This window comes from Myotis davidii, unplaced genomic scaffold, assembly GCF_000327345.1.
Source record: "Myotis davidii unplaced genomic scaffold, ASM32734v1 scaffold152, whole genome shotgun sequence".
In the NCBI taxonomy this organism is placed as follows: domain Eukaryota; kingdom Metazoa; phylum Chordata; class Mammalia; order Chiroptera; family Vespertilionidae; genus Myotis; species Myotis davidii.
The window spans coordinates 506089-516733 of record NW_006283545.1 but is presented as its reverse complement, the minus strand read 5'-3'; the positions used below and the strand labels follow the sequence as shown (position 1 = coordinate 516733).

Sequence of the window (10645 nt, the reverse complement as noted above, 5' to 3'; positions counted from 1 at the left end):
CGAGTTCCGACTGAAGCCAGACAGTCCCGCTTCTCCTGTTTGAGTCTGGGTCCCCAGAGACTCGCCTGGAACTGGAGCCCAGAGCCTGAGACTCCTTCCCGATTGAAAATGACAACCGCGCCCTCAGCCGCCAGCCCGCTCCGCACGCACCTCTGCACCTTAGTATTTCTTCAATACTCTGCTCCTCCTCTGAGTCTTGGTATGCTTTTCTCTTTCCTTCTAGTTGTAGAATTTCCCCTCAGCCAGCTTTCCTGTGGTTCTGGGTGATGTCCGTTCCATCTTTTAGTTGTATTTTTGAAGTGGTTGTGCGAGGCAGCATTCTCCGGTGTTTACCTATGCCGCCATCTTGGTTTTCCGCTATTTTCTTAGTAAGAATTTATTGTCCACATTACATACCAGGTTATAAACTCAAATGACTGCAGCCCCTATAATAAAAGGTGGTGAGACTATGGTGAGGAGTGAGCACAACCTCCCCATTTTGGGTCCTACTGGGAGATTTATCCAGGCAGTGCTCCAGGGCAGACTGAGGGAAGGGGAGGAAGCCAGGGAAGGGGAGGAAGTGGGGGAAGGGGAGGAAGCGGGGGGGGGGAAAGGGAGGGAGCTGGGGAAGGGGTAGGTCACACACAGAATACCACAGAAGGCAGCCCCCCCTCCCCAGTCCCCCAGGGGAACCCTGGACTGAATTTCTCTCAACCACAGCAATGATAGCTGGGCTTTCATATTCTATTTTCCACATGTCAGTCAGAGATGAAAGAAATTCCCAGAAACTCCCTTCTGCAGTAGCCCAAGGGAGTCCTCCAAAGAAGAGCCAGAAGTGAAAGCAAGCCAGCAGAGCAGGAGGGGCAGGAGAACTGACAGAGTCTGTACCTAGTCCTAACTAGAACACCAAGGACTCAACTGCAGGCAACTGAGGGCAGTGCATGGTGGAATGCAGGCCCAGTGCTGTCTGCTGTTTTGATTTTTTCAAGAATAGTGAGAAACCGTATTTTTAAAGTACAATTTTCCGTTTGTATAAACTGTGTGAGCCAAGCAAAGAGGTCTATAGACTGAATTTGGCCCAGGGGGCACAGTTTGCAAACTCTGACACAGAGATATTTAATATCCCAGCACAGGCACATAAAAATTTACTAAATACTGTTAGTAGAGGTCTTAACCATGCAGAAAAGCTTAAAATTATACAGACATAAAATTCCACACTCTCATAAACTGTAATGTCAATAAGAACTGGGACAAATTGGGCTGAGGAATGAGAAAGGAATATGATGCTATGATTTGGTATGAGGAGGACACTGAGGAGTCAGACAAGACAGACCCTGACCTCCAGCCTGTGTTATAAGTGAAGGGCAGGTCAGTGGATGGATGAGGTCCATGGAGTGCCCCAACCACAGGTGAAACAAAATACTGAGCACTATCTAGAGTTGCTACCAGGTACGCAGCATCAACCTGTCAAAACAGAAAGACCCAGAAAACCACAAACACAGGTCAGATTCAGGAGAATTCTAATAGGGTGGGGTCAGAGGGCTATGGTCTGAATGTGTCCCACCCCCAAAATTCATGTTGAAATCCAAAAGCCCAATGTGATGGTTTTAGTAAGTGAGGCCTTTGGGAGGTGCTTAGTTATGAGGGTGTAGTCCTCATGAATGAGACTCGTGTGTATGAGAGATGAGGCACCGGACAGGTTGCTGGTACCCTCCCACCATGTGAGGACACAGTGAGAGAACACCAGCTATGAACCAGGAAGAGGGTCCTCACCAGAACAAGACCATGCTGGCATCTTGACCTTGGACGTCCCAGTCTCCAGAACCGTGAGAAAGAAATTTCTGTTGTTTATAATGCACCCAGTTCATGGTGTTTTGTTAGAGCAGCCTGGAATGGACTTAAGATGAAGTGTGTGCAAGGGTAGTTCGGGATGTGGACTAAAGTAAGGCAAATTCCCATTGCTGAAAAGATCCTGACTTGACACTTACTATATAAGACTTGGACACAGAGGATTAAGATATGGATCCAGTTACAAAAATGGAGCAAAAGGGAAGGACATGACTGCAGGAATAGAGAGAATCTCAATTACGAGATCTAGGACAGATAGAGATGGACATGTGGACATGACAACTTGATGCTGAGTCACCTGGGCAGTGCAGAGCCTTTTTCAATGCCTCATAAGGACAGGTTTGGTCCTAGAAGTGGGCTAAGCCAAATACGGAATCAAGGGATAGCACAAATAAAGAGAAAGGAAGCATTTGTAGGCAAGGAGTCAGTAAGGCTGGCTTAGCTCCCAGTCCACGGTTATTCATCATCAGAGTGAGAGAGGAGCAACAGAAATATTACTCTTTAAAATCTCGGCATCATTCCCACAAGGCCCAGAGGACAGGGTAGCACTAACTGAAACAAAGCCATCAAATCTTTTCTCATTCCAGTTCCCCAGGGACAGCCTCCACTTTCTCCCTGTGCTCTGTCCTCCTGCTAGACAAAGGTCTATCACTGTTACATCCCATTTACCAAACTGGCATTTTTCCTGGATTATGCTGTACACAGTTCAGTAGGTATGCTGTATAAAAGGAGTCTATGTGCAAATAAATTCTTGAAAAAGCTAGATAAAAGAAATTTTTTCTGTTATGTGAGTCTTCTCAGAGTCTACAATATGAATCATAAATAACTATCAGGAAATTTTATACAGCAAATTCATTTAATCACAGAAAACTTATTTTAGGGAATATTAAAAACATGTGCAGAAATCGTTCTTCAGTGTTTCCAAATTGAATCTTTTTAAAGACACTGTCTTTATATTAATTCAAACATTTCATGAATGAAAGTCAAACTTTACATGGTTATTTATTGTTGTAAAAACATGTAACATAAACTTTACCATCTTAATCCTTTTTTTATTACCCTTACCTGAGAATGTTATTTACTTCTTTATTTATGTTTTAAGAGAGGAAGGGAGAAGAAAAAAACATCAATGTGAGAGAGACACATGGATCAGCTGCATCCCATATGCACCCTGACTGGGGATGGAGCCCTCAACCTAGGTATGTGCCCTGACCAGGAATTGAACCCATAACCTTTTGGTATATAGAACGACACTCCAACCGAGTCACCCAGCCAGGGCCCATCTTAATCCTTTTTAAGTGTGCAGTACAGTAATGTTAGATAAACATATTATTATGCAATAGATCTCAAGAACTTTTTCATCTTGCAAACTGAAACTAGGTCTCCTGTACAATCCACATTCCTCTTCCCCAGACTCTGGGAATCACCACTTTACTTCCTGTTTCTAAGAATTTGACTACTTTAGATTCTTCATAAAACTGGAATCATACAGAATGTCATTTTGTGACTGGCTTATTTCACTTAGCACAATGCACTCAAGGTTCATCCATGTTGCAGCATGTGACAGGATTTCCTTCCTTTATAAGGCTGAATAATAACCTCATTGTATGTGCATACCACATTTTCTTTATCCACTCATCTGTCAAGGGACATCTTAAGTTGTTTTCACCACTTGGTTAGTGTGAATAGTGTAGCAAAAAACCTGTGAGTACACATTTCTTTGAAATCCTGTTTTCTATTCTTCTGGATCTATACCCAGAAGTAGCCCTGCTGAATCATATGGTAATTTTACTTAATTTTTTGAGGTTCCTTCACACTGTTTTCCATAACTGTGGCACCATTTTACATTCCCACCAGCAGTGCACAAGGCTTCCAATTTCTCCACATCCTCACCAATACTTACTTCCTCTCTCTCCTCTCTCTCTCTTTCATTGTGGCCATCCTAACTGTGAGAAGTGATATCTTACTGTGGTTTAAGTTGCATTTCCCTGATGATTAGTGGTGTTGAGCATCTTTTCATATACTTGTTGGCCACTTGTGCATCTTCTTTGGAGAAATGTCTATTCAAGTCTTTGCCCATTTTGTAATTGAGTGATTTGGTTTTTTGTTGCTGAACTATAGGACTTCCTTATGTATTTTGGATATTAATCTCTTATCAGATATTTGGTTCTTAAATATTTCCTCCCATTCTGTGAATACTCTGCAAATATTTTCTCCCATTCATTACTTTTCACTCTTATTGCTTCCTTTGTTGTGCATAAGTTTTTCAGTTTGATATAGTCCCATTTGTCTACTTTTGCTTTGTTGCTTGTGCTATTGGCATCAGTCAAGAAATTATTGTCACATTCAATGTCATGAAGCTTTCCCCCTATTTTTGTTTCTATAAGTTTTATAGTTTTAAGTCTTATGTTTAGGTGTTAAATCCATTTAGACTTAATTTTTGTATATGCTATAGGGTAAGGGTGCAACTTCATTTTTTTGCATGCAGATATACAGTTTTCCCAGCACCACTTGTTGAAGAGACTATCCTTTCCCTATTGTGTAGCCTTGGCACGCTTGTTGAAGATCATTTGACAATAAAGTGAGGGTTTATTTCTGGGCTTTTTATTCTGTTCCATTGGTCTACGTATCTTTATGCTAGTACCATACTGTTTTGTTGTTGTTAATCCTCACCCAAGGATATTTTTCTATTGTTTTTTTGTTTGTTTGTGTTTTTGAGAGTGGAAGGGAGAAGAGGGGAGAAAGGGAGGGAGAAAAGGAGGAAAAAAGAAGAAAAGGGGAAGAGAGAGAGAGAGACAGAGACAGAGAGATCGATGTGAGAGATGCATCAATTGGTTGCCTCCCACACGCTCCCTGACCAGGGCCTGGGGACTGAACCTGCAACTCAGGTACATGCCCTTGACTAGGAATTGAACCCGAGACCCTTCAGTGCTCAGGCCGATGCCTCAACCACTAACCCACACCGAGCAGGGCAGTACCATACTGTTTTGATTACAGTAGTTTTGTAACATGTATTTAAAAAATCAGGAGGTATGAGCCCTCCAGCTTTGTTTTTCTTTCTCAAGATTGGCTATTCAGAGTTCTTTAAAATTCCCCATATGAATTTTGAACGTTTTTTTTTCTATTTAAAAAAAATGCCAATGCAATTTTGATAGGTGTTGCTTTGAATCTATAGACTGCTTTGGGCAGTATGGCCATTTTAATAATATTGTCTTCTAATTCATGAACAGAGGATACCTTTTCATTTATTTATATGTATCTCCTTTAACTTCTTTCAGCAATATTTCACAGTTTTCACAAGTTTTTCACTTCTTTGATTATATTGATCCCTAAGTATTTTTTGATGATTTGTAAATGGGATTTTTTTTTAAGTTTTTATTGATTTCAGAGAAGAAGGGAGTAGAAGAAAGACAGAAACATCAAACATCTAACAAAACCTTGTTAGAACTAAAACAAATTCAGCAAAATACAGGATACAAAATCAATACACAAAAATCAGTTTTTGTATATTAACAACGAAAAACCTGAGGCCTAGCCGATGTGGCTCAGTGGCTGAGTGTTGACCCATGCACCAAAAGATCACAGGTTTGATTCCTGATCAGGGCACATGCCCAGGTTGCAGGCTTGATCCCCAGTAGGGGCCGTGCAGGAGGCAGCCGATTGATTATTCTTTCTCATCATTGATGTTTCTATCTCTCCCTCTCCTTTCTCTCTCTGAAATCAATTAAAAAAAACACATAAAAATATTTAGTGATTTATATATATGTAAGATCATGCCATCTGTGAACAGAGATCATTTTACTTTTACTTTTCAGATTTGGAAGCCTTTTCTTTTCTTTTTTTTCTTCCCTAATTGCTCTGGCTAGGACAGGGGTGGGCAAACTTTTTGACTCGAGGGCCACAATGGGTTCTTAAACTGGACCGGAGGGCTGGAACAAAAGCATGGATGGAGTGTTTGTGTGAACTAATATAAATTCAAAGTAAACATCATTACATAAAAGGGTACGGTCTTTTTTTTTTTTTTAGTTTTATCCATTTCAAGCAGGCCGGATCCGGCCCGTGGGCCGTAGTTTGCCCACGGCTGGGCTAGGACTTCCAATACTGTGCTGTATAAAAGTGACGAGAGCAGGCATCTCTATCTTCTTCCTGATCTTGGAGAAAAAGCTTTTAGTTTTTTACTGTTGAATATGATGTTGGTTGTAGGCTTTTCATATACGGCTTTCATTATGTTGAGGTATGTTCCTTCTATTCCTAGTTTTATAAGTGTTTTTCTCATGAAAGGGTGTTTAATTTTGTCAAATGCTTTTTCTAGCTCCACTAATGATGTGGTTTTTGTCCTTCATCCAAATGGACACATTTTTAAGTCAAATTAATTTTTGTTTCTTTAATAAGAGCTATGATCGTATATTCAATACAATCTTATCCTGAGACCAGAAACTACAGTTTTAGAGATGATAGGGATCTTACAAATCAACTAATCCAACTCAGACCCAAAAAGACTTCTCCAATATCACACTGCAAGGAAGAGTTGATACTCCATCCTAGTGGAAAATACATAATTTTTGTATTGGTGCCTATTCATGTAGTTACACATAATTTATCCTACAATACAAGAAATACTCTAAAATCTGTCTGAAAATATATGGGTGAGGAGGTGTGTATACATACAAAATATGTGCATCAAAGCACCAAAACAGTGAAAAAATGGAAACAATCTACATTGTTAGATTTAGAGGATTGGTAGACAGGTATGACCATAAAAAAATACTATACAGCTCCTGTTAAGACTGATGTTTTCATTGACATGGTTGTAATTCAGTAAGTGAAAAAAGTAACAAAACGGTATATGAAGTTTGATTCCATTTCAAAAATTATGTGTGTACATACATATGCACTTAAAATATCCAGGATTTATACAAAAATGTAGTGTTTTCATGAATAATAATTCTTATGTGATTTATACTTAGCTATATTTTCTAATTTCTGTACAAAGACAATATATTCCCCATGTAATAAAAGATTAATATTAAATAATGTAGAAAAATGTCATGTATACATCTTTAAAACAAACAGCTTAACCCTGTAGATAATTCCTAATTACTCACTCATGTATGTTTCTTTTGTCATGCTATATGAAGACCAGCTTATGCTCACAGCTGGGCTTTCCTCCGTTTAATCAATGAAGTTTGAGTTACATTCCTTTTAGCTGACTCTACCTTCCTTAATCAAAAGTCTTAGGCACTTTCCACAACATTTTCAGGATTAATCTAATACATCAGGCGCCTATGCCTCTAGTCAAACTTATTTGAGGTATTCCAAACATCTGAAGGGGATACTGAGTAGTCTGTTTTGATTACCTGTGTCCATTACCAAAGCACTTCCCTTACCAATAAATGAAGTCTGAGTCCAAAAAACAAAAATATAATCTACTAAAAATCTAAGTTCTTTCCCTTCCCTTCATGAACATTTCAGTTTAACCATAGTAGGCCCATAAAAGACAGCTGTGCAGGTAGGGGCATAGAGAAGCCCCCCCAGAGTAAGCAACACATCTACATGAGAGAGAATTATGCATGTATATATATGTGAAGGGGATAAAATTACAACAACAAAAAAGACACAGGAGTCAGCCTCACAATGCAGGAATTTCTGTGGGTGACCCTGGGGAGGCTCAGCTTAGAAGACGGAAGCCCCCAGCTAGCCAAATCAGGGATAATCTGAACATGAAAAGAAATAAAAATGGTAATGGATCACAACCCACTGAAAAAAAATAGGAATCTTTTGAGTTCATGCTGAGATTTCAAAAAAAAAAAAATTAAGTTTAATGAAAAAATGGGGATATTTAGAATTTCAAAATACCTTCACAACAAAATATGAATTACAAATGGGAAAAAGCACAGATTACAGTGGAGAATTCTGGGAGACATCACCATAATCAAGAGTTCAAAGACAACAGCATCAGTAATGGAGTGTGAAGAAAACAGTTAATACATCAGCCCCCACACAGTCCTCGGAAGAAAGATCTGCATGCAAAGATGGTCCACTGTTAACTATTGGGAACTTGGATTTAGAGCAAGCATGTCTAATTTAAAGGCTAACACGGGCCAAATAAACAAGGTTTAAGTTTATGTGGGCCGCAAAAAAACAAAAGCTTCAATTTTCATAGAAATGCAGGTTTATTTCAATAGAGACATGCTGAATACAAAGGGCTAAAATAAATGAGTAATCATTAACATAAAATAATAGAACATTTTAATAAAATTAGTATTTTTTCTTGAACATTAACTTACCAGACACTGAATAACTGCACAATTTAATAGGCGTAATGCAAATAAACCTAGTTTTCTTGTTCTCCGAAAGTGAAATACTTCCTGTTGTGCACCCCAAACAAGTCAGTACAAGACTAGTGACATGGCAATCAGCTGCTAAAATATTCACTGCTAGCATTAATGGAGAGAAATGGTGCGCCTGCACTTAAGGTGCATAAGAGAATTGAATGCAACACAATTATATTAATCAGTCATTAGTGAACGTTGTAGTTTGTTATTAGTAATTATGTATAATAGGATATTATAAAAATTAAGTTATGAAATTTTTATTAAAACATTTCTTACAAGCCATTATACTGGCTGGGCCACAAAAATATTCGTTGTGGGCCACATGCGGCTCGTGGGCTGTGAGTTTGACATGCTTGATTTAGAGAGTAGTCCCACCATTCCCTAAATGAGAAGGGTGTTTCAATGTGAAATTGTTCAGACAAACAATATGGTTTATGCAGAACACTGGAGGGGTTACGTGTGTCTTCAGTGTGACTCCTCTAGGACAAAACCCTTGGGAGCTTGCCTACCTTTCCTTGCTGAATATGCTTTGTCACCTTCCCCTGTAATAAATCTTAGCTGTGAACATAATTGTTATACTGAGTCTTTCTAGCAATAGCAACTACCAAATCCAGGAATGGTCTTGGGAAAACCCAACAGAAGACAAATCAAAACCGGGTGCTACATAATAAGATACAATAAGAAGAATACAGCATCACTTCTGTAAGATCCCCACCCCAAATACATAACCTGAACAAAATTTTACAGAACATGAGATAAACCCAAAGAGGAACTTTCTAAATAATTACTAATCTGCAATTTTGAAAAGTGCCAATGTTATTAAAGTCAGGAAAAGACTAAGGAACAGTTCCAAATGTGAAAGACTAAAGGGACGTGAATACTAAATGCAATGTGTGATTCTGGGCTGGATCCTCTTTTCTCAAGAGGGCATTATTGGGACAGCTGGTGATACTAAAGTCAGATCTACAATAACAGTCACATGTCAGCGTTACTTTTCCTGACTTGGATGGATAAGGTACATAGGAAAATTTCCCTATTAGTAGGAAATAGCTACTAAAATGTCTAGGATCATGAAATCACACCAGGACCTTCTTTTCAAATGGTTTAGTGTATAAAAGCATTCTTGCTACTCTTCTTGCAACTTTTCTCTGAATCTGAGATTGTTTAAAAATACAGAGTAAAATAACAAGGATGATGATGTGGGTACCATTTCTTGGTACCCACGCCCATCTTTAGAATGACATACTAAGTGACGGTACAAAGTCCTATGTAGGAATTGCAGAAACTAGGGTGGGGCTGAAAAAAGACCCCTTTCCCTCACCAAGAAAAAAGTTTACATAATCAAGAAAGCTTCTAAGCCAAATACTTTAACTGTACTGGCTCATGATTATTGAACAATCATTAAGCGCAGAAAAATCACTGAGGTTAGAGTTATCATTTATCTAGTAAATTACTTAATAAGTCTTAACTGTTGGTGATAAAATTAAGAGTTTTTATTCAGTGTAAATTTTCATAGATAACTTTCAGCTAGAAAAGCCCATCTACAACATGTACTGCCAAATATCACTGAAAAATTCCAAAAAAACGAAATTACCGCTTGTGTGCTTCCTGTTTGCTGCGACATTCTTCACAGTAGTATTTATATTCACTGCATAGAGTTTCTGTGTTGCTAAAACCCCTGTGTAAAATTCAAAATAAATTTATTTTGTCTATACCAGAAAATCATGTATTCATTTAGAAATACTCTAAAGATATTCATTAAAATTCATGATGAATAACTACACTTACCTTAAACAGTGAGTAATTGATGTATTTTGTTCCACATCAACAGAAAGGTCTAAAAAATCTTCATCTTTGCTGCTTATCTGTAAAAATAGGAAATTACCTTTGATTTTTTTTCAAATATCAGTAAACCACTATTCCAAAATGATATAATTAAATGCATTCTAATATTAGTAGTAAGTATATGAAGAATCCTTTTTCCCCAAGTTCAAAAGAAAAGGACTTGATTTGGATTATTCAAAAGAACCCTGAATAAATAACTCTCATTGCCTGGGAATGATTCTCTTACTGGCAAAGGCTAGTATGATATGAAGTCCCATTATTTTCCAAAATCTTGGTGTTACTGTAAAGCATGAAACAAACTGTACCATATGCACCAATTCTTAAAACATAAGCAGGCCAAGAATGAATGAGAATGCTTGGCAAAGGACATGATACCTGTATTGTTTTACCATTTAAGAAAATAATTTAGCCCAAAATGCCAAATCCCATTATATCTCAAAATAAAATCTACACTAATAAAAGAGAAATATGGTAATTGGCATACGACCGCTACCCTTTTCATTGGCTAATCAGGGCGATATGCAAATTAACTGCCAACTAAGAATGGCAGTTAACCTCCAACAAAGATGGCGGTAAATTTGCATATGTAGGCACAATGCAGGGAGGCGAAAGGGAAAGCAGGAAGAAGCCCCCTGCCA

General features: G+C 38.3%; 1 protein-coding gene across 5 annotated transcripts in view; it reads right to left on the bottom strand.

Moving 5' to 3' along the window:
- Positions 1–10645, bottom strand: part of USP12 (ubiquitin specific peptidase 12) — a 62183-nt gene that overhangs the window by 22535 nt on the left and 29003 nt on the right. For all 5 annotated transcript variants that reach the window (XM_015564918.1, XM_015564926.1, XM_006753750.2 and 2 more), the window contains 2 exons: positions 9951–10027; positions 9757–9840 (listed from right to left, as the gene is read on the bottom strand). In XM_015564918.1, coding sequence (XP_015420404.1) covers positions 9757–9840; positions 9951–10027 — 161 coding nt within the window. The remainder of the gene's footprint in view (positions 1–9756; positions 9841–9950; positions 10028–10645) is intronic.